This window comes from Prionailurus viverrinus, chromosome B4 (genome assembly GCF_022837055.1).
Source record: "Prionailurus viverrinus isolate Anna chromosome B4, UM_Priviv_1.0, whole genome shotgun sequence".
In the NCBI taxonomy this organism is placed as follows: domain Eukaryota; kingdom Metazoa; phylum Chordata; class Mammalia; order Carnivora; family Felidae; genus Prionailurus; species Prionailurus viverrinus.
In genome coordinates, this window is record NC_062567.1 from 135677565 (window position 1) to 135700421 (window position 22857).

The 22857-nt window shown below is 64.1% G+C and overlaps 1 protein-coding gene across 1 annotated transcript in view; it reads right to left on the reverse strand.

Annotated features, from left to right (window-relative positions):
* WNT7B (Wnt family member 7B) overlaps positions 1–22857 on the reverse strand; it is a 49366-nt gene that overhangs the window by 23716 nt on the left and 2793 nt on the right. Inside the window, exon 2 of the mRNA XM_047868527.1 lies at positions 551–777. Coding sequence (XP_047724483.1) covers positions 551–777 — 227 coding nt within the window. The remainder of the gene's footprint in view (positions 1–550; positions 778–22857) is intronic.

The following is a 22857-nucleotide window of genomic DNA, read 5'->3' on the forward strand; positions in this document are numbered from 1 at the left end:
CTGCCCACAGACTTGGGAGGCACGACCCCTTCCCCGGCCCGACTCCACCCGCCCTGCCCGCCCAGCCTCCCCCGCAGCCTGGCAGACTCCCTCGGTGCTCCCACACGTGCCTGTACAGCATCCTCTGCCCGAAATTCCTCCCGCACAAATGGTACCATTCGCCTCAGCCCCCTGCCCCCAGACGCCACGCGGGAACTCCTGCTGTCCCATTCCAGATGGGACAGAACCGAGGCAGGGGGTGTGCCTAGGTCCACACAGCGTCCGCACGAGCGGGATGCGGCTCTAACCGCTTGCACTGCCTGCCACGGCCGGCCGGCTCACAGCCTCGTGGGAACGACGCCCTCCGGCCCCACAGCCCAGCGAGGGGTCCCTCGCCCGCGCACACGGGACCCTGGGGTCCCGAGCCCCTGCACCCCCCCGGCCAGGCGCAGAGCAGGGCGCAGAGGGAGCTCCCGTTGCAAAGACACCGGCCGGCCTCGCCTGGCCTTGGGTGGCGCTGAAGCCCTGACGGGGGGGGGGGGGGTCCCCGCAAGCCCGGAGGCGCCCTTACCTACTCGGAGCTCTTGCCCGAAGACAGTCTTCTCGCCCAGGGCGGAGCAGTTCCAGCGTCCGAAGCGGAATTGGTACTGGCATTCGTTGATGCCCATCTGCGCCCCCTCCCCGATCACGATGATGGCATCAGGCCGGCTCTGGCAGATGGCACGCTGCCGTGGGGCCAAGCCAGGAATCTTGTTGCAGATGATGTTGGCTCCCAGGGCCACGACGGACGACAGCGCTCTGCGGAGACGGGAGAGGACACGGGCAGGTGAGTGGCTGCGCGGGGCCCCGAGCCCTCTGCCTGCCGCCCTGCCTCCCTCAGTCTCTGCCACCAGCCGGTGGGTTCCGGGCGCCCACCACGGGCCAAGCTGTGCCCACCAGGCAGCCAAACACAGATCCCTGCCCCGGACGAGCCATTTCCCGTTGACCACAAGGCGTGATCCCAGCCTGAAAAGGCACTCGCGCCCATGCCTTCTCAGCCTCAGGACCACGAGAACCAGGGTCACAAATCCAGGAACCAACGGTCACCCAGAACGTAAGAACCACAGCTCCCCACGCCTCTGAACCAGACACACGGACCCTTCGGGTCCTAGAACTTCACGCCTGGGAGTTGACAGCCTCCCCAACTGCCGACCATCAGACTTCCCCACTACTCACACGCCCCGGGCTCCCCCTGGGGTTCCGGGGCCAGGCAGGCTGCTGAGCCGGCTGGCCCTGCTGGGAACCAAACCCATAGGCTCCTGACTCCATTTACAGCCCATCTATAGTCCTGGGAAGGCACGCTGCCTCTCAGTATCCACATCCGTGAAATGGGAGTATAAAGCATCTACTCCTCCCACCCCACCACCACCACAGGGGCTCAGACCAGACGGCCTCATGGAGAAAGACTGTCCCCTCGCTTCTGGATCACTGGGTAGATTCAGGAGAGGGACCAGGAGCTGATGTGAATTGAGCCCCTATCGCGTGCTGGGCTGGGTGGGGCTGCTTTACTGCAACATCGTATCCCTCCCGGTGGCCCCCTGAGGCTGCTGTGGAATTAACCTGGCCCCGCCAGGAACTGAGGCCCCGGGGCAGGAGGGCACTTGCCGGGCTCACTCTCTCCTAACTCAGGCGTTTATCCGCGTGTTTGTTGTAGGAGGTGGCACCCACACCACATAACGTTGCCCATTAAAAAAAAATTGTCTTAACGTTTATTTATTTTTGAAGGAGGGAGAGACAGGGTTTTGGGGGGGGGGGAGGAAGGGCAGAGAAAGAGGGAGACACAGAATCCGAAGCAGGCTCCGGGCTCCGAGCCGTCCGCACAGAGCCCGACGCGGGGCTCGAACCCACAAGCCGCGAGATCGTGACCCGAGCCGAAGTCGGACGCCCAACCGACTGAGCCCCCCAGGCGCCAGCGTCACCCATTTTAAAGTGTGCAGTCAGTTCAGCAGCGGTGAGCCATGCAGGCACCACCCCTACCGTGTTCCCACGTTTTCACCGCCCCCAAAGAGAAACCCCAAGTCCCCTGGGCAGGTCACTCCTTATTCTATTCTCCCAGGCTCTGAAACCACCAGTCTGTTTTCGGTGCCTGTGGAATATTCTGGACTTTTCGTATCGATGGCATCGCACGCTGTGTGACCTTTTGTGGCTGGTTCCTTTCACTTGGCATCCTGTTTCCCGGCCTCAGCCCCCTTGCAGCAGGTGCCAGTGCCCTTTTATAGCTGAATCCTTCTCCATCGTAAGCAGGGACCACCCTGCACGGATCCAGGCACCAGGGAGCGGACGCGGGGTTCCTCCCCACCTCTCGGCAACCGCGAACAGCACCGCCGCGAACATGGGCGTGTAAGCTTTGGTCTGAGCCCCTGTCCCGCTTCTCTGGGGCACAGTCTTAGGAGTGGAATTGCTGGGTCACGTGGCAGTTTGTATAGCTTTCGGAGCGGCCCCCGAACTGTTCTTCCGCAGAGGCTGGAAAACTCATTATTTGGTTTCGAGCGCCCGGAGGAGGAGGGCGGGCAAGCTGGAAGGAGGTGGGGGTGATCTTGGCAGACCTTTGGGCAACGGCTGAGTTGCAAAGTGGCATCCAGCTTCCAGACGGCAGGCCAGGCCTGCTTAGCGAGGGGCAAAGGGTGGGAACGAGGGAGACCACCAGGGGCTCCCCAAAGCTGATGTCCCTGGCCTTGGCCTCCTAGAGCCACTGAGTTCCCTCCTCCTCCCCACTGGCTGCCGGCCCCTTTCTTGAGAGAAACGAGGCAGTGTTTTTCCAGGGCAGCCAGGCACCCACAGCCAGCTGGGAAAGTCCCCGTGTGGCACGAGTCCGCAGCACGTGCTGTAGCCAGAGTGCCCGGCGACACTCAATCCCCACGGCCCGCCCGCCCCACTCACTAATCTGGCCAAGACCCCCCTGGGTCTCCCACGGGCACAATGGGCAGAAATGCCCGAGGCTGGCATGGAGGAAGATCATCTGGGCGGGTTGGGCTGGGAGCGGGCTGGAATCCGGGGAATTCAGCCCAAAGTAATTGTAGATGCTCAGAAAACCGACCCGGGGAAATGAGATGGATGGGAACCAGCCTCCAGGCCTCGGGCAGGAGCCCGCTCTGGATCCCGGACGCTAAAAGCCAGCTCCCCAATCCCAAAGTCTTCCAGCAGACTCCAGGCTGCAAAGCTCACTGCCTGGGGTAAGAACCCTGCTGGGGGTAGGAGCTTGGACAAATGGGTTCCGAATTGGAGCGGGGGGGATCCCCAGTGGACCGAGGGGGGATCCCAGGGGCCGACGCAGATGTTGCAGCCCTGGTCTCCCGTCTCCAGGAGCCCCCAAAGCCCCCCTGCCAGCACCCAGGTCTGGCCATGTCACTCCCCTGCTCAGGGACCATCCATAGCTCCCTAGGCTCCTTGGTGTAGAATCAGAGGCCCCCCGGGATCCGACCTCCGACCGCCCTGCCATGCCTGCCTGTGCCGGTCTCTCTGCCTTTTTCTTTCTGGCAAACTCTGCTAGCCTTGTGCCCAAGTGGAAAAGCCCCCTGAGCTCACACCCCTTGGCCCCCAGGCACTGAGAAAGCAGGTGGTGGGCGTTGTCTCTCGAGTAACAACCCCCCACCCGCCCCCCACGGGCTCACAGTGGCTGTTTCCACATCCAGCCTTCCCAGCAGACCACAAGCAGGGCCAGGTCAGAGCTAAATCTGGGGCTTGGTGGGCCGGGGCGAGGGGGCAGGGGGCTCCCCCTGTAGCCATCCCTGAGTGTTTGCAGAATGGCAAAATGGATGAACAAATGAGTGAATACTCAAAGATTACATCTAAAAGAGCTTCTCCATCTTAATAACAGAAAGGCAATCCAAGTCCAAAATGCTCAAGGGACTCGAATAGCTATTTCTCCAAAGAGCCATAAACGGCCAACCAGCACACGAGGAGGTTCTAACTCCCGCTCGCTCGCGAGAGAAACGCAAACCGAAGCCAGTGACGTGCCACCACACGGCCGCTGAGACGGCTTCAGTCACAACAACAGAAAATGACAGGTGTTGGCAGGATGTGGGGAAACTGTGTGGCACCGACGGGAACGTAAAAGGCGGCGGCCACGTGGGCAGCCGTCAGGAAGAGCCTCGAAAATTCCCTCGGACCCAACAATTCCACTGCTTGGTATTTGCCGCCAAGACCCGAAGACAGGTGTAAATCCCCAGGGACAGAAAATAGACCAGTGGTCGCCCGGGGCTGCCGGGAGGGGACCCGGGGAGCGCCCGCCTGCCTGAGAGGCGCGTTGACAAAGCGTGGCAACCAGAGAGAGGTGACGGTCACACAGCATCGTGAATGTACTAGAACGCCTCCGAGTTACATTCTTTTTTTTTTATTTAAAAAAAAAATTTTTTTTCCAACGTTTTATTTTATTTTTGGGACAGAGAGAGACAGAGCACGAACGGGGGAGGGGCAGAGAGAGAGGGAGACACAGGATCGGAAACAGGCTCCAGGCTCCGAGCCGTCAGCCCAGAGCCCGACGCGGGGCTCGAACCCACAGACCGCGAGATCGTGACCTGGCTGAAGTCGGACGCTTAACTGATTGAGCCACCCAGGCGCCCCACATTCTTTTTTTTTTTAATTTATTCAAAAAAATTGTTCAGGTTTATTTATTTTGAGAGGGAGAGAGAGAAAGAGAGTGTGAGCAGGGGAGGGGCAGAGGGAGAAGGAGCGAGAGAGAACCCCAAGCAGGCTCCGCACTGCCAGCGCGGAGCCCGACTCGGGGCTCGAACCCGTGAACAGTGACATCAGGACCCGAGCGGAGATTAAGAGTCGGAGGCTCGGCTGACTGAGCCACCCAGGCTGCCCCTATGTTATGTGGACTTTGGACACAAGTTTTAAAAACCCTGCGTATATGCAGGACTTCTGCGCCCTTGGACAGGTGGGATGGGCAGAAGGGAACAAGAGGGGCCTTGCCTGGCTGATCCCCGCCTGTACGCTTCCCAGGACGTGCGGGGCTGACGGAGTAGGGGACACGAGAGCCCCCGGCCACCCCCCGGCAGCCAGCGCGTGGGTCAAAGGCGAAGCAAAGGCATCAGGGAATCTATTTTGTGCCAGGAGCATAAATAATCAGATGCGGTTGCTAATTCAGAAATCGTTTCTCCACTAACGGTAGTAGATACACTTACTCCGAGCGCCCATCTTGGGCAACACGGGCCTCTGCTGGGTCTCAGTGCCCTCCCTGCATCCCCGTGTCACAGATGTGCAGACCGCAGCTCAGAGAGGCTGGGGGCCGCGCCTGAGGCTGCACAGCCAGGCTCAGAGCCCGGTCTCTGCTTCCAGAACTCAGGTGAAGGCGGCGCTGGGGTCCAGAGCCCCGCACACAGCAGGTGCATGACCAGTGCCGGTGGACGGCCTCGAGCGGAAAGCTGTGCCCACTCCCGAGTCCCCAAACACAGCTTCACATCCTTCCCTTGCTTGAAATCCTCCAAGGTCACTCATTAACCATTCCACATTTACGGACGGCTTCTGTGGCTGGTGTTGGCCGTCTCAGCCGCGCTGTCCCTTCCCCACCAACTACGGCCCACACGTTCACCGCGAGTCTGAGCGCTGCCCTCCCTGGGAAGGCCTGGCCTTGTCACACTCCGACCCTCAGCCATGCTCCTGCCACCTGGGGGGACAGGGGCTGCAGCCCTGGGCCACCGGCCCTCATCAGGAAACCGCCAGAGCGGAAAGAGGCAAAATTACGTGATAACTGAAAACTGGTGACCTGGAGGAGAGGGGAAGAGGGGGGATGGGAAGGGGGAGGAGGGGAGGAGAGGGGAAAGAAGGGGGGAGGAGGGAGGGAAGCGTGGAGGGAAAGGGGAGGAGGGGCAGTGGGGAGGAGGAGGAAGGAGGGGGGAAGGGGCAGGGGGAAAGAGAGGGAGGAAGGGGGAAGGGAAGAGGGAGGAGGGTGAGCGCAGGCCGCATCCTGGAATAATCTGGAATAATCGGCAGTTTGGGAGTGAGGGCAGGCTGTGAGCACCCTGGTCCCGCCCACAGGATGGGCCTGCCTGTCACCCCCAAGCAGCAAGATCCCCACCCTGGGCGGCTTCTCAGCCCACAGCCGCCCACCCAGGTGCCCCGGGAGGGCTGGCAGGGACGTTCTGAGTGGCCCCGAGCACAGAGAAGCCGGGCTGGCCGCTCGCGTTTCAGTCATCCCCTGGCGCTGTTCAGGGGCCTCGGGACGAAGGCGGGAAGCCAGGACGAGTCCTGCAGGGACGCGCCTCCCTGCGGGTTCCCGGCTCTGGGCTCCGTCAAGGGTGCCAAGGGACAATAGGAGATCTTCCTACCTTGCCAGAGGTCCCAAGGGGCCAGGGCCGCCTCTGGGACTAGGGGACGCCAGAGGGCGAGGGGCGAGGTGGCCACTGCCAGGTAGCAGGTGGTGCAGAACTGGCCAAGGGGGTGGGACGCTGGCTATGGCCTTGGGCAGGTCACCCAGCTGGCAGCCGGTGGGGCAGAGGTTAGGACACGAGCACCGGTGCGGGCCAGCTTGGTTGGAACCCTGGCTCTGACTCCTCGTAGCTATGAGAACTTGGGTAAGTTTCTTAACTTTTCCGTGCCTCGGTTTCCACACCTGTGAAGTGGGGTGTGTCAGAGCGGCTCCGAGGAGGACACGATTCTGGCCTGTGATGAGTGGTCCTCAAGCCTGGCCATTGTCGACCCTCCCTGGGGACCCGTTCCTGATCTCCATGCACCGAGCCACCGGGATCCAGTCCCTCGTGGGGATCAGGGACCAGCTGTGTCGATCGGGAGGCCCAGCGCTCAAACTGGCAATTCTGGAGCCGGCGGGTGGCCACACCCACCGCCACACCCACCGCGACTGGGTCCATTCGTGGATCGGCCCTTCCCTCGGACGCAGCAGATTCAGTCTGGGCCTACGCACCCAAGTGAAGCAAACCCTCACAGTTACCACGGGACGAGCACAGGTGTCCCCAGCGCAAACCGGGAACCACAACCCCGGTGTCCGTCCGTCCGTCACCAGCCGAAGGACACAGTTTGGCACGTGCACACGGCGGGAGGCTTTAGCAGTGACAAAAGGCAAACAGCTTACGCGTGAGCCAGACGGGAGGAATGGCCCAGACCACGCAAAACGCACCTTCAACATAGAGGCCAGAAGTTACCCTTAGCTGGGGGGGGAGGGGGGGGGGGTTGGGGACAGACCGGGAGGGGCCCACGGGAGTCTTCTGGGTTCCAGACTGTTCCCTCTCCCAAGCTGAGAAACGGATTACATGAGCGCCCGCATATGTAAAAACGCACCACGCTGTCCACTCGAGACGTCTGTACGTTATGCACGTTATATCTCAACCAAAAAGCAAAATATTGGAATACAAACTTCATAGTGAAAATGCAGTACAAACTCAGAGTGAAAACTCCAAGTTTTCTCACAGAAATTAAAGTAAATACACTTAAGAAATACAATACGGGGGCTTCTGGGGGGGGTGCTCAGTCGGTTAAGCATCCGACTCTTGGTTTCGGCTCAGGTCGTGATCTCACGGTTTGGGAGATCGAGCCCCGCGTGGGACTCCGTGCCGACAGCACGGAGCCTGCTTGGGATCCTCTCTCTCCTCCCCTCCCCGTTTGCACACACATGCGCGCGTGTGCTCGCTCACTTTCTCAAAATAGATACACATTTTTTTAAAAAGAAATAACATGAGCGTTACATATCAACCCGTCATGCCCTGTCTGTGTGTCCCCTGAGGGGTGCCAGCCCCTCCCGAAGCAGCTTGTGGAGGCCACTGCCCGCTCACCAGACGGTGCCCTCCTGCTCTCAGCCTGCACCTGGCCCAGTGCTCTCGGCCATCCCTGCTGGCCAGCCCTGTGCCCAGAGGGGCTGGGCCCACCAGTGGGGCCAGGTCCGGCCAGGCAGCCTCCCAGTGCTGTCCGAGGCTGGGAGAGGACAGAGCTCCGGGCCGAGGCCACTCTAGCTAAGACCCCGTCTTGGTCTGGCCGCCACTCCTGCAAAGCCCAGCCTGGGGGCCCCCTGGGGGCAGCCTCCCTCCTCCAGCTTCCTCAGGTAACAACGTCTGGGGCACCTCACCGCCAGGGAGCCTGAGGCCCAGAGAGGAGTCAGATGGGGGCGTCAGTGGGGACCCGGGATCAGAGCCGTGCTGTCCAGCCACCTGCTGAGTAGCTCAGGGAGGGTGGGAGGGAACAGGGGTTGGGACCCACCCTTCCCGCCCCCCGACTGGTCAATTGCCTCATCATCCCTGTCCCTGACCCCCAAGACAGCTGGGGGGTGGTCACTTGTCTACCTGGAGAGCCTTCCTCCTCCATCCTCCAAAGGGCTTTGATCCCTTGTGCGTTGCCAGTGGCGCGACACGCTCTGCCTCTTTTGTTCAAGAGCCAGAGAGAGGGGCACTTGGGGGGCTCGGTCGGTCAAGCGCCTGACTCTTGGTTTCGGCTCAGGTCATATCTCACGGTCCGTGAGTTCGGGCCCCAGGTCGGGCTCCACACTGACAGTGGGGAGCCTGCTTGGGATTCTCAATCTCTCTCTCTCTGCCCCTCCCCTGCTTGCACTCTCTCTCTTTCTCTCTCAAAAAAAAAAACAAAACAGGGGCGCCTGGGTGGCACAGTCGGTTAAGCGTCCGACTTCAGCCAGGTCACGATCTCGCAGTCCGTGAGTTCGAGCCCCGCGTCAGGCTCTGGGCTGATGGCTCGGAGCCTGGAGCCTGCTTCCGATTCTGTGTCTCCCTCTCTCTCTGCCCCTCCCCCGTTCATGCTCTGTCTCTCTCTGTCCCAAAAAAATTAATAAAAAAAAAAAAAAGTTGGAAAAAAAAAAAAAAGCCAGTGAGAAATCGTGTCGTTGCGAGCCCAGGACCGCGTGGCAGACGGGCCTCTCAGATCCCAAGGAAGCCTCGAGCCCTCTGATCCGTGCACAGGGCCTTAAAACTATGGCCACGGATGTGGCCGAGTGTCCTGAGGAGGCCGCAGGACCCAGGCACCTCGACCTCAGTATTCCATTTCTCCTACAAATTCCCCAGCAACCGACCCCACAAACCACAGCCCAAGCTCGCAATGCCCCAGTAGAGGGGACCCGGCCCCACCACGGCGGGGACCCCGTGCCAGGCCGGTCACCATCCTCTGTACCCTCTCTCTGGCCTGAGCAGCAGCCGCATTGCAGCCCACCCCCCACCCCAGGCTCCTGGGTCGGAGGAGCCCCTGCCCCGAACCAACCACAGAATCCTGGGAATGTTCCCTAGGCTGGGACCAGGACGGCACGCCATGACACAGACGCAGCATCCAAGTACTTCCCAGAACTCAGACCTCATGACGGAGCTGGACCTCAACATCCCAGACTCACCACCCCCCACAAGCCGCAGGAGCCGGAGGGGGGGACGTCTCCCCCTCCCTGGGTCCTCCCGGTCTCCCCACGTCCTCAGGTGGTAGGCACCACTTTTAGGAAGGTCAGCAGTGATAAGAAAGGGTTTCCCCACCCTCTGCCCTCCGGGGCCGCCCACCTCCCTGCCCAACACAGCGGGACGGCGGCCTCGGAGCCTGAGCGGGGCTTCTGGGTGCTGAGCTACCCCGGCTGCGGGTGTCAGCCACGAGGGTGGCCCCGGGCACCCCCTTATCGCTCCCTCTCCGCCCACATCACTCCGTACCCCGCCGCCCCTGCACCTTCCTTCTCCTTCCAGATGCGCCGTAGAGCCCCTCCTCCACAGACCCTTTCGCCCGCCTGCCCCCCCCAGGGGGCCGGGGGGTGCTTGACCCCCTCAGGCTTTTCCGAAAGCTATCTGGGGTAGGGTTTGTCCGCCCCCACCGGCTGTGAGCTCCCCAGCGCAGGGATCCCCGCACACGGCCTAGCACCCTCCCCAGCCGTGAGCCGGCCTTGACCGTGAGCCCCCACCCTGCCCCAGCTCCCCGGGAGGTGGGGACAGGCTGGCCGGGCCTGGGCCGGATCCCCGGTCTCCCTCTGGGGCCCCATCCCTGGCCCTGGCCTGGCTGCCCACAGCTCCTGCAGCCCACGCTCCTGGCCCGGGGCGCTTTATAACTCTTCCTTCTCGGGCATCCTCCGGCAAAATATTTGAAGAATGTTCTAATTATCTGCGATCAGCCAGGGAGGCGGGCCTGGGTCCACTTGTCCAGGAAGTAACTTGGCAAATACCTGGGAAGATGGCAGCCGGCCCCCACGCCCACCTAAAGTGGGTCCCCACCAGCGTCTCCCTCAGGTGGGCAGGGGTCGGCCCAGCCCTTCCCGGAAGAGGCTCTTCTCCGGCTCCGGAGCCCAGCAGTCCCGCGGGGCAGCGGCCGGTGTGGCCTCGGTGCTCCCACACGTCAAACGGGGATAAGAATGTCTGCCAGGTCTGGGGTCACTCTGCAGACCACGCCCCCCTCCAAGCCACCATCACAGTGCCAGAGCTTGGGACCAGCAGGGTCCCCGCAGCCTTCCCCTGTGGGGAGGAGCGGGACAGATTGGAACGGCCGGGGCCGAGCTGGACACAGCTGGTGCAAAGGCCCGGTGGTGTTCAGCCCACCTGTCCTGGCGTTCCTTACACCTGCTCGTCTGCTCGTCTTCCCCTGCTGGGGCTCTAGGCTCAGTTCAGTGGGAGGCATGGGGCTTGGGGACCTTCCCGGACCTCACTGCTCTGAGGCTCAGTGTTCCAATCTGAAAATAGGGCCTAACAGCCCTGTTTTGGCAAATGGCTTCTCCCCCCTGCTGGCCTGGGTGGGAAGAACTTCGAAGGGGGTTGGGGGGCCCTGCAGGGGAGGGACAAGCCAACATGACCACCCTTCATGAGTGGCGTCCCCCACACTGTCCCACCTCACCCCCACTGCACCCTTTATAGATGAGGACACTGGGGCTCTGAGAGAGCACCCCGAAGGGAGCTTCATGGGTGGTGGGCAGGGGGGGTGTCCCAGAGAGAGGGCCGGAGGCAGGAGGGGGCTCAGCTGGGAAAGAAAGCCATCCCTCTGCCCCTTCCTGCCCTGCCCAGGCCTCAGTTTCCCATCTGCGCGTGTGGTGAGGGAGTGAAGCGACAATCTAGGTACCTGTGGCTGCATCCTAAAGAGGGTTCTCTGGGCTTGGGGCTCCTGGGTCGGAGGTCTGCTCGGCCGCCGACTCTCACTGGTCTCAGTCTGCCCATCTGTCCGATGGGCAGAACAGCCCCTGCTCGTAGGTGGGGCGCGTGCAGGCCGGCTCCCTCCGTGGGTCCTGCCTGCTGCAATCTTTCCAGCCCACTGCCCGGCTCAGCTCACTGCCCGCAGTGTTCCCGGGGAAGAGAGCGGAGCGTCCACCTGCTCCCTCGCGCCCCCGGCGGGCGGCTGCCCGCCCGCCCGCCCTCCCCGCATAGCTGGCATTCCTGGCCTGGCATTCTGGGACCCCACCCTGGAGAGAAACCAGGCATCCTGGGAGAAAGCAGGCGGTGGACGGGGGTCTCGGGCGGGGCCGAGGCTGCCAGAGATGGGCCAGCACAGCCCGGGGGTTCTGTCTATCCTGTGCCCGGTTCGGGGAGCTGACGGATGAAAGGGCATAGGGTCTGGAGGGTCCATCCAGCCCCCATACCTGCTAAGTCAGTGAAATCAGAACCCCATTCACTCACCGTGACCCCAAAACCCCAGGTCATTGACCTGCGGCCTCAGACCCTTCCAGATCTCTATTGGGCAGGCAGGACCCGTCGTGACCCTCCTGGGCTCAGGTCACACTGACCAGCAAGGCTAGAGGCACCCAGACCCTCCCAGCAGCCAGGTCCAGCTTGGTGCCTCTTCCTCCGAGAAGCCTGCCCCGGTGTCTCCTCTTTCCTCCCTCCCCGCGTGCTCACATCTACACCAGCCTCCCGAGGGGGCTGCTGGGGGGCTGACCTTCAGCGACACCTGTCCTGGCCATGGACACACTTCCGGCTCTTTCTGCTATACTCTGGACCTTCCCAGGCCTTGACCCTGACCTGTGTCCTCATTTTCCATGGTGCAGATGGGGACGCCGACCCGTGGCAATGGAAGCCACGTCGTGAGCTGAGGCCCGAGCAGGGACGAGACCCCTAGCCCTGGCCCTTGGCCTAGGCCCTAATACCCCAGATCTGTCAGACCCTGGGGCACCCTGCAGTCCTGGGTGACCGGGATGTCAACCTGAAGCCTCAGGACAGGTGGATGGACAGCCAGGCAAGGGGAACAGGTGGGAGGGAGCTGGCAGGGAGTCTGGCCCATGGCCAGGCTGGCAGTCTGGGCGCCTGATGGGTCGGCCAGCACCTCAGCCTTCCTGGCTGCTACAGACATGGTCTGAGCAGTGGGGTCAGGGGCTGAGTCCCCACAGGTAGAGGACACTGAGAAGTCTCCTCTGTGCAGACGCCAGGGCAGGGCTGAGCTCCCGGTCCTGGGGCTGTGCCTCCGGCCAGCGCCCCGGAGGGGCCCCCTTCCGGGACTGGATGGCGGCGGGGGCCTGCCTGGGCCACACAGCACCGCAGAGCAGAGAACGAGCCCGGCCCCACCCAGGCTCTCCCCAGTTCCACCGCCCTGCCATCTGCTCTCGTCAAAACCGGGGACCCCTCTGGGCCAGGACACCCCAGACGTGGCTCGCTCACCACCCACCTCCCTTTCTGAGCATCCCACTGCTCCCTCTGAGAATTCTGGGCCACCGGGGCCACCCCAGCCAACCGCCTCGGCTTGGATGCCTCACGGGACAGGGTGCTCACCCCTGCCCCGGAGCAGCCCACTGCACCCCTCACCAGCCTCGCACCCCCAGTACACCTCCCCGGGGCTCAGCAGCCCCCCACCCTCGCCCTGCCTTAAGTGAGTGGCCTGGAGTCCTGCCCCACCCCTCCTTTCCACAGCCTCCACCTCTGTCCAATGGGATCGTCACACCTTACTCCCTGCCTCGTGGTTCTTGGACCTGCCCGAAGAGAAATAAAGGAACGAGGCGGGTGCGGCTTCACCCCTCCAGGAGCCACAGCCGTGAGCAAAGCCCGATCACGCAGGGGTGGCCCAGGCAGGGTCTGACACAGATGATACGCTGGGGCCTTGGGGCAGCTCTCAGCCCTCGGCCCAGCACCCCTTCCCAGACGCTGACCAACAGCAGTCTCCACCTGGCATCTCCAGGGCCCGTGCCCTCGGGGTCCCCCACGCCCTGCGTGACGGGCCAAGCCTGAGTGCCCTGAGCTACTGGGGACAGGGTGAGCCTCCAGAGCCAGGCTGCCACCTCCCTGTCCCGTGCTCCCGTGACACTAGCCCACCCTGCCACCCCGCGCACATCCTCCCTGGGCACCCTCCGCAGGCCGGCCGCTGGCACCCTAGCCTATCCCACGAGCCTGGGCCGTGCCCGCAGGTGACTCTGCCGGGGCTGTGAGGGGGGCTTGGCCCCCAGGTGCGGCCAGCTGGCACCTCAGCCCACCACAGGGCCTCACATGGGTGGATGGGCACGCAGGACGGGCCTCCAGGGAACACGGGGATGGCAGGTGATAGAAGCGGCTGCTTCCAAAGGGGGGGGGCGTGTCGGCAGCACCTGGAAATTCCCCGTGATCCCCGCCAGTGATGCAGTCACCCTGGGAAGACGTGAGTCAGGGAGCCAGGAAGTCCCCCCCCCACCGGCCCATCCCCCCCTTCCCCCCCCCCCCCCGCTGTGCCTGCCCACAAGCACTGGGGGCCAGCACACCTGGGGCCTGGAGGCCTCTGCCATCCACTGGGCAAGAGGATCCTGACCGGGTCAATGGGTCTTGCCGGGACGCAGACACGGGAGCAGCCATCTGACCATTCACGGTGTTTATTGGGCACCGACTTAGCGCCGAGTGCTGTGCGGGGTCCTGGGTGCTGGGGTGGGGGCCAACTCGAAACCGCAACCATTTGTGGGCAGAGGGCCCCTCGCCCGCACTCTGCCCCCAATTCATCCCGTAGGCCCTGCCTTGGGGAATCTTGTCCCTCTCCTCTGCCCCACCTGCATCAGATATGGGGGGGGGGGGACAGGGGCAGGACCAGCCCCCTCCCCACTTCCCTGGCTTGGTCCACCCACGCCCGCGGTCCTTCCTGAGCTCAGGATGAAACTGCTCATCCCTGCCCTGCTTAAAACCTTCCCTCCCGTGGCTCCCCACGCCCGGGGCTGCCCCCCACCCCAGCGCTGTGACCCCACTCCCCATTCCCCCCGCCCGCCCCACAGCCATCCACCCCTCGGCCGAGAATGCCACTCTCCCCAGCACGTTCTTCAGGGCCCAGGTCTCCCCTGACCCACCCTCACTGCAGCTGGGATAGCGGGTCAGCGGCCCCTGCCGTGTAGGGCACCGCAGGGCTTTGGGTAAATGACAGGGAAGGAAGTCCCCATTACACCCGCTGACACGGCCAGCCTTGCTCACCGGGCCGGGGGCTGCCGGAACCGCTGTTGTGAAGGGTAAGTTGAAGGTGGAGGCAAGGGCTGGAGAGAAGGGGAGGCGGGGAGAGCAGGGGCCCTGCAGCGTCCAGCCCCATCACCCGCACGGACAAGCCAAGGCAGAACAGGGCGGTGGTGTCCCCAAGGCTGCCTGAAGTCCATGGCATGAGGCAACGATTCACGTGCTGACCCAGCGGAGGCCATGAGCTGGCCAGCTGGGACCACCTTCTCTCTCCCCTCAAGCCGGCCTCAGAGCCCCTTGGGTTAGCAGCCCGGGGCAGAAATCTGAGGTGCTCTTGGTTCCCGCACCCACCCCCCCCCCCCAAGGAAAGCTGTCCCTCTGGCTCCGAATCTGAACGTGTGGAGGTAGGGACAGGGGAAGAAAGGGGGGGGGGGGACAGAGACAGAGAGAGGGCCCTCGCTCAGCGCCTCATGACGCCTGGCCATTAGATAATTCTAACCAGCTGGATTAGTTGGTCTCTCTTCCCACTCGAGGTCACGGACAGTGAGCGAGAAGGAATCGGCAGCACGGCCCTGAGAGCCGGACGGACCTGGGTTCGAATCCAAGCTCAGCCCCCTTGCGTGCGACCTAGGGAGTTACTCGGCGCTCTGACCCTCGTAATCCCCACTTCACCACCTCCCAAGTGGGTGGCCACCCCAGCTGGCGCGCACCCATCAGTCCGGTGACAGAAGGGCCCCTCTGCGAGGACCTGAGTCTTCCAGGAGTAGGATGCAGAGCCCTGGGCCCCCCCGTCAGGAGTCTGCCGGACGGGCAATCCTTCTGGAGGAGCGTTTCCTCTGGGCGCCTAAGTCTCAGCTCTGGACCCCTCGGCGTGGTGGGCCCCGCACCCTGCAGCAGCACCAACACCCGCTTCATCGGAAGGGGGGAGGCGGGGGGGGATCCAGATACCACCCACCTTGTCCCAAGGCTCCTTCCCTCAGGGGCCCTGCCTGTTCGCAGCTCCCGCTGGGCACAGGCTCCAGCACAGGGAACCTCTCTGGAGGAGGGTCGGAAACCGGGGTGGCCTTGGGGGTGGGGTTCTGCCACAGGTGTTTTCGGGATGGGGCCACCAGGAGGTGCCGATGCCCCGGGAGCTGCGGCCGGGGAACGTGGCGCTGCTCCCGTCCCGCTCAGGGTCAGCGGGAGGACGGCCACTCGGGCTGCACGGCTTTAGTGCATATGCCACACCCTCAGACGGAGCGTTTCGTGGCATCGTCGGTGCTCAGAAGCCACCGGCTCCGGCACGACCTCTCGGGGGCCTCCGCATCCTCGGTCACCGTGGGGGCCGACCCCTCGGCCGCCTGGCACAGAGGCCCCGTGAGTGCTGGCTCCCTTCCAGGCGGGGCCCTGGCCCAGCATCTGCTTGTATGCTTCCAGTGCCGGGGAGCTCACCGCTTCCCTGCCAACCGCAGACTGGCCCAGGCCTGGGGCCCCCCGCTCGGAGGGTGAGGACACCCCGCATTGAGGGCAGGACTGGCAGGGGCCCCAGGCAGGCTGAGCGGCTCCGGGGACGGAGGCCGGGAAGATGGAGAAAGGGAGGAGGGAGCGCACCTGTGCCCACCCCCACCCTGCTAGCCAGCCCAAGGGGAGGCCCCAGCCCCGCGCCAGGGAAGGAGGACAAACGGCCGTTTTGTCCTTGGCCAGCGGGCGGCCCGCACCACACAATGACCCTTTCATCAGGCTGAGGGAGCCCCGGGCCGAGGTTTCATCTGACAAGAGAGGGCTCCCGGCCTCTTGTCCCTTGCTGGGGGGGCAGGGGGCGGGGGTGCCGAGCCCTATCTGAGCCGGACCCAGGGCCAGGAAAAGTGGAGGCTCCGAGGCAGCTTGCTGAAGCCCCTCCATCTGCCCTGGGGCGAGACAGGCCCCGAGAGGGGCGCCGTTCAGGCACCCCCCCAGCCTGAGCCGACAGAGGGTCTGGGTCTCCACAGTCAAGACCTCCCCTGCCACCACCCTCAGACTCTGCTCAGCCTAGTCTGATGACAGAGCCTTGGGCCAGGCCCCCAGTAGGGGTTCCGGGCTCCCCACAGGCTGCAGAGCCCCAGCCCCCTGCCCCCGCCGAAGGCTGGCGCGAGGCTCGGGGGGACATGGCAGGGGTGGAAAGGCAGGGGCAGGGAGTGTGATTTGCTAGGCTGTGGTCAGTGGCCCTGGAAGAGCCAAATGTGCAAAAAATGTGCAGTGAGGGCCTCAAAAATGACCTCCCTTCGTGATGGTCTGCTCCCCGAAGAGCATCTCTCCCTGGAGGATGAGACCCAGGGATCGGGGGACGCCTTTCTCTGTTGGAGCATTTCTCCTCAGAGGCACTGTCAGAGCGATTCTGGGATCGGGGGTGGGGGGGGTGGGGGTTGTTCCTCTGGGACCTGTGTGACCTCGACGGGCCTCCCCGCGGGGCCCCCACAACCCATCTGCCTGTCTCGGCAAGGTTCCATGAGGCTCTCTCAGGAGGAACCCTGGGCGAATGCGTTCTTCCTTCTTCCAGAGTCTCTCTTGTGTTCCAGCTTACTGTCTAGGCAACTCCTCCCCTTTTCTAGGCACCGCCTCCTCCAGGAAGCCCTCTTAGACCCCCCCCCCAGAGAACTCAACACTCTCCCCCGCACACAGCCACCACACCTTCTGCTGCTTCATGGGTGGCCAGCCTCCCTGTTCCTCGTGGCTGAGCAGTGTCATCTCTTGAGCACTTACTGTGTACCCAGCACCCGGCTGAGCACGTCTCTGCATCGGCTTTCTGGATCCTCACAGCCACTCTAAGACGCCTGGGTTCCAGTACTGGGACACAGGGAGGCTACGGAAGGCACCCCGACAGTAGGAGGAGGAACAGGGATGGGACCCCGGATCAGGGAAGATTCCAGGGAAACTCGATGAGAAAATGCAGGCCTCCACGTGATGCCGGGCCACACCGGGACCTGGAGGAAGGGCATGGGGACCCGCCTTCCCCTCCTGGCCCTTCCTCCCCCAACACACACACAGAGGGTCGAATGGGGTCATCTCCGGAGGCTACCCCCCCCCCATTAGTGGTCGCCGAGCTGTGCCCACACGGCAAGGCTCCTGGGGCGCTTGTGATCGGACAAACTCCCATCTCTCCAGCCCACGCCCTGGAGGTTCCCGGCGCTAACCACCCCCCCCCCGCCCACCGCGTGCCCATGCCTTTCGATCCCAGCGGCTTGAGGGCCCAGCCAAGTGACGGATGAGGAGACTGTGGCCCAGAGAAGCCCGTGGACCTGCTCGAGGCCACACAGCAGAGCTCTCCTCCAACCTGGACAGACGCAGCCTGCAGGCGGGGAGCGGCCCCTCCCAAGGCGACACCCGTCCACGCTAAGCCGGGCGGCCCCCCATCTGCTGCCACACAGGCCCCAATGCCAGGGGAGGGGGCCTGATTCAGCAATGCCCGCCCCCCAGGGCCCTGCCCACGGGGTTTCTGGGGCTGCGGCTGGCACCACCAATAAAGCCACAGCGGCAGAACCGGGAAGAGGTCCAGCCTCGGCAGGGCAGTGGTGAGCGCCCCCCGCCCCCCCCACGGCCAGGTGGTCGGTGAGTAACCGCCCCGTCACCCATGACTCACTCAGCTCCCCAGAGCGGGCGGTCACCATGAGAGGCTCGCACCGGAAGACCTGGGGGCATCACTGCAGCCAGCCTCCACATCTGGGAGTGGAGGCCAAGACCGGAAGGGACCTGCCCAGGACAGCAGGCCAGCCCAGTCCTGGCACAAGGCCCCCACACCAGCTGACTGGCACCGCAGGCCCTCTTCTTGGCCTGCGGCCCCCCACCTGCCCTCCCTTGGGCCCTCACTGACCCCCCCACCCCCACCCCCGGCCCCGGAAGCTTCTGCTCCGACAGCAGTGGCACAGAGAAGGGTGAGGCCGGCCAGAGCTGCCTCCCACCGCCAGCCAAGCTCAGCATCAGGCGGGAGGGCTCAGGGCCCTTCCAGGCCAGCACACCCGTCCGACCCAATCAGTGGCAGGGGCCCAGGCATGCATCTGGGATTCGCTATGCACGGACCACAGCCCAAGACAGGGAGCTGGGAGAGCAGCCCAGATGAAAGGGGCAGGATCAATTGTCCACCAGTGTCTGTGATCCCGGCAGTGGGATGCCTTCTGGAAAGTTCTCTGGAGCAGAAAGAAGCCTCCGCCCGGGGCCCCTCCTGCCCCTGGCATCCTCAGATCCCACGGGGCTGACGGTGCCAAGTATCCCTGCGGTACGGAGGTGGGCTTCCCGCTGACCCCGAGCCGTTCTCTGAAGCACATCCGCGACGGCCACCTCACCTGCACCCAGGCCCCGGCTCGTAGCCACCCACGAGGTCCCTCTCACCGGTGCCGTTTGCACCGCAGGGGCTCTCTCCCGCCCATGGCATCCTCCCCACCCAGCCAGCCCTGTGCCCACCCAAACAGGGCAGGGAGGGAGGCAAGGTGGAAATCCCAGAGATGTCATGGTCCCCTTCTCTTGCTCCTGGGGACACCTTACTTGGTCTCTGCTCAGGGACAGCCTGGCCTCGGCACTTCCTCCCTCCCTTCTCCCCACCCAGGGGACTGAAGGGCAGGCGGGCTGGGGTTGGGGCAGGGGTGCTGAAGGTAGGGCCGGCTGGGGGGGAGGGGGCAGAGTCCGCTTTGCTGTCTCCCATCACCTACTCTGGACCCCAGCACTGCCCCGGGAACGTCTGGAAAACTGTCGCCTTCGGAGAATTTTCCCCAACAAAGCTGGCAGTGAACACGCAGGGAATGAGCCGGTGTGGGGACAGATAGCAGTCACTGCAGGCCTGGACTGGGGGAGCCAACCCCGGAGGAAAACTTGGGGTCTACGGATACAGACGGGCCACCACCTGTGGCACCCCTCACTGCTGCCTTGGTCTCGTCCCCTACAGCTCCTGAGCCCCCTGCCCACCTCCCCCTCTCAGATTCCTGCTCCAGCCACCACCCCACCCCCCACCCCGGGATTCCTACCCCTGGCCACCTCCCCATAATGCCAAACCTCAGCCAGCTGCTTCCAAAAATGATTTCTTAAAGCATAATAGCTGATGCTTCTCTAGTTTTAAGATTGAGATGCGGGGTGTTTAGGGGAGGGGCTTCCCGACCTCTGACCTCTGAGAACTGGAGGCGGGGATTCCAAGGCCCCCCTTGGTTGATCCATTTCACCCGGAGGGATGCCACAAAGCAGGACTCTCCCGGCCCGCCACTTTGTTACCCTGATTCCTCAACGATCAGGCGGTCCCCATCCGGCCCCTTGCCCTGCCTGGGGCGGCCTGCCACCCCCCCCCCCCACTCCTCTCCCCAGGCGATGCTTCTGCAGCCGGGGCTGCCCGCCGGGCCTGGAGCGCTCTCTGCGCCTGGACCTTGTAATTATGTCCCACAGCCCGGGAAACCGCGGGCCTCGCAGCATCTGGCTGTGGTTGCGAACTTTTGTTTCAAGATGCGCGACTATTTATAGAAGGAAAACTGGTAGGATAGTAATTTCCTAGGAGCTGGAGGAGAAATTGGCTGCGCCTCTATTAAAAGGGGGTGGGGGCGCGGCGATTTATTAGGACTGCGGCCGCGAGGAGGCGGGGGTGGCGCAGGGAGCGGGAAGACAGCGCCTGCCCCCTCTGGCCGCGTTAGGCGACCCCGGACGTGGCCCGCGTGTAAAGGAGGGGGAGGAGGAGGGGAGCAGGGGAGGGGAGGGAGAGCTAGCTCTGAGGTTTAATCAGTAGCATCCAGCTTAAATTCCCCCAAACGGCGGTTCCATAAATCAAACTTCTTTTTAAATCGGAGGCCAGAGCATATGCGTCCCATTAGGAATCGGGCGAAGCCACTGCTGCGCCGACGCGCCCCCTCGGCTCCCGGGCCCGGCCGGGCCCTGCCTGGAGCTTCCCGGAGCCCGGTGGGCGCTGCCCGTCCCGACGCACACGCGCGCCCACGCTCCGCGCGCTGCCTTGGCCCGGACCCCAGGGCGCACCTCGGCCAGCCGCACGCGCGCTGCGTGTCCCCCTCGCCCCAGGTGAGGAGTCACCCGTCGCTGGGTCTGGCCGCTCAGCGCGGCAGGAAGGCGCGGGAAGCCGCAGGCACCACCGAGGACAGCTTGGGCGCTGTCTGGCGGGGCGCAGCGTGCACGTGTGCGCCTGTGGGTACGCGGGGGAGCGGGTGCGTGCGTGCGGCTCTCTCGAGTGCGGCGCAGCCGTGCGGGCCTCGCGGACTTATAAAGGAGACGGGCTATCCCGCTGGTCCAGGACTCGGGTGGGACGCGCAGGGAATCCCCGCGCCGCCGCGCGCGCTCCGGCCCTCGCGCTCCGTGCGCGCAGTCTGGTCCACCCCGGCGCTAGGGCCTCTCGCGGGCCCCGCTCTCTCTGACCCCACAGCCGTCATTTCTCACTGCTGCAGCCGCCCCCCAAGCCCTCCACCTCGGCGGCTCAGGCCGAGGAGACGACCCAAAGTCCCCGGGCTGCCGAGCGCGTCGGGCACCCGGTGCCCCGCCCAGAGACTCCGCTGCCGAGCTTCCTGCCCGTCCGGCTCCAGCGCTGGAGGCCGAAGACCGGGCTCTCCCCACCCCGCCCACCCCGCGTGCGGCCCGCGGCACTCACAGGTAGCTGCCGCTGGACAGGATCAGAAAGATCTGCGGGCAATACACGGAGAGGAGCGCGCCGCGCGGAGACAGCAGGAGCATGGTGGGCCGGCGCTCCTGGAAGGGCTTGGCGGGCCCCGCGGGCGGCGCGCCTGGGCCAGCTGAGGCCGGGGTCTCCGCGGCCCTCCCCGAGGTGGGGCGGCGACACCAGGCGCTAGGCACCCGGGCGCGCGGGCCCCGGCGCAGGATTCGTCCGTGCCCCGCCGCCAGGGCCGAGCATCGCGTTGCAGCTGGGGCTGGGACGGCGGCGGGCGCTGGGGCTGGAGCGCGGGACCGGGGGACCGGCAAGTGGGTAGCGGGTGCGCCTCGGCGGCCGTCTAGCCCTCCGTCCGTCGGTCGGTCGGAACCGGCTCTGTCGCTCGCTCTGGCTCGAGTCTCCAAGTCTCTCGAGGCGCGCAGCTGCCATTGGACGGGCCGCCCCTACATCCGCCTCCTCTGCGGGCGGGTTTTTTAAAGGGGAGGCTGACCGGAGCGTGAGACAGGAGCCGCCCCCAAGGCTTGCCCAAACTGCCTAGGCCCGTACCCCCCCCCCCTTCCCCGCCCAACTTCGGCGAACCACACAGCTCTGGCCGGTTCTGGAAGGTGCACCTGGGGGAGGGGGGGGGGAGGCACCAGCGGGATAACCGCGTAAGGGCGTGCGCTCCTCTTGGGGGGCTGTGCTCGGCAATCTGTTCTCGTGTTCGCATACATGTCCCTGCATGTGCCTGTGTGTGCCCGCGGGAGCGTGGGCGCGTCTGAGGGCGCAGGTGTGTGCTCACAGATGCACTGTGTGCGCTGTACCTCTGCCCGCGCGCGCCCCTGGATTTGGTTAGGCGGGTCGTGAGTCGCTGGCTCTCGGGCTAACCCACCAGGCCCAGCCAGGCAGGGCTCACCTGTGCACATGCGCACTGGTGTTTCTGTAGGGTCCTGCCTCGGCGCCTCTTGGGAGGGGCTGAGAGCGAAGAAGGCACCCCTGGTTGGTGCACAGAGGCCCCCAGCTCTGGCTTCCCCATCTCGCTTCTTTTGCTTTCTTTGGAAGCGTTGGTTGGAATAAGTATCGGGAGAAGCAGATCCGCAAGGTTACGCTTTCTAAACAATCCTCCTTCTTCCAGTGAGTTTTGTTTTAAAGGCCAGAAACTCACCTCCTGTTTGGAGGTTTTGAGTCCCACCTCCTATTGTCTGCCAAGCCTGGCTACATACGAGTGATCTTCTGGATGCAGTGTAGACCCCCATCAGCTGGGGCGAAAGCACCAGGCAGGGGAGGGGACAAGAAAAGAGAGGTCTGTGTGATATGGCCAAGGACCCCGGGCTTCTAGACCTGACATGGAGATTCACCCCCGGCAGGCGTCCAGAAGGAGGGGGCTGTCTCCTTCACCTCTTTCCACTGGGCCCCTCCCCCAGGGGGAGGAGGCAGGAACGGAGCTGGGCTCATCCTGGGACTTCCTGTGACCCCACTTTCAGTGGGCAGAGGGGTGCCCAGATTCCAACGGCTTGTCCCTGCCCCGGCTTGGCCTCCTCCAAGGGCTGCCGCTTGGAGCGGGCTCGGTCCCAGGGTGAGGAACCGTGACTCCCCAAAGCCGTTTGTTTCGAAATTGCTGAAAATCCAAGACAGAACTCCTCTTGGGGCCCGGATCGCCAAAGGGATTGTGAGGCCTGAGTTCTCCATTTCTGCTGGCCTGAACCCCCCCTGCCCCCCCGGGGGCTGCACGTCAATGTGTGTGCCGGAGTGGGGGAGGTTCCCAGTATACATCGAAAACACACACACACAGGAGTGGGCAGGGGGAGGGGGGCTGTGATCACAGGATACCCCCCCAACACCCAGTGCAGACAATCTCTGACATTTGGTTAGAACTTTTGGGGCCCTAATAGCCCAACTCCTGGGATTCTGAGGCCCTGAAAGACACTCTCTGGAGGAGTCCCCAGGGCGCGGGCAGCGGCTATGATCCCGAGGTCATTAACAATAAGAAGAGCTTGACTGGTGCGCACAGGTGTTTATTGGGCCCCACCC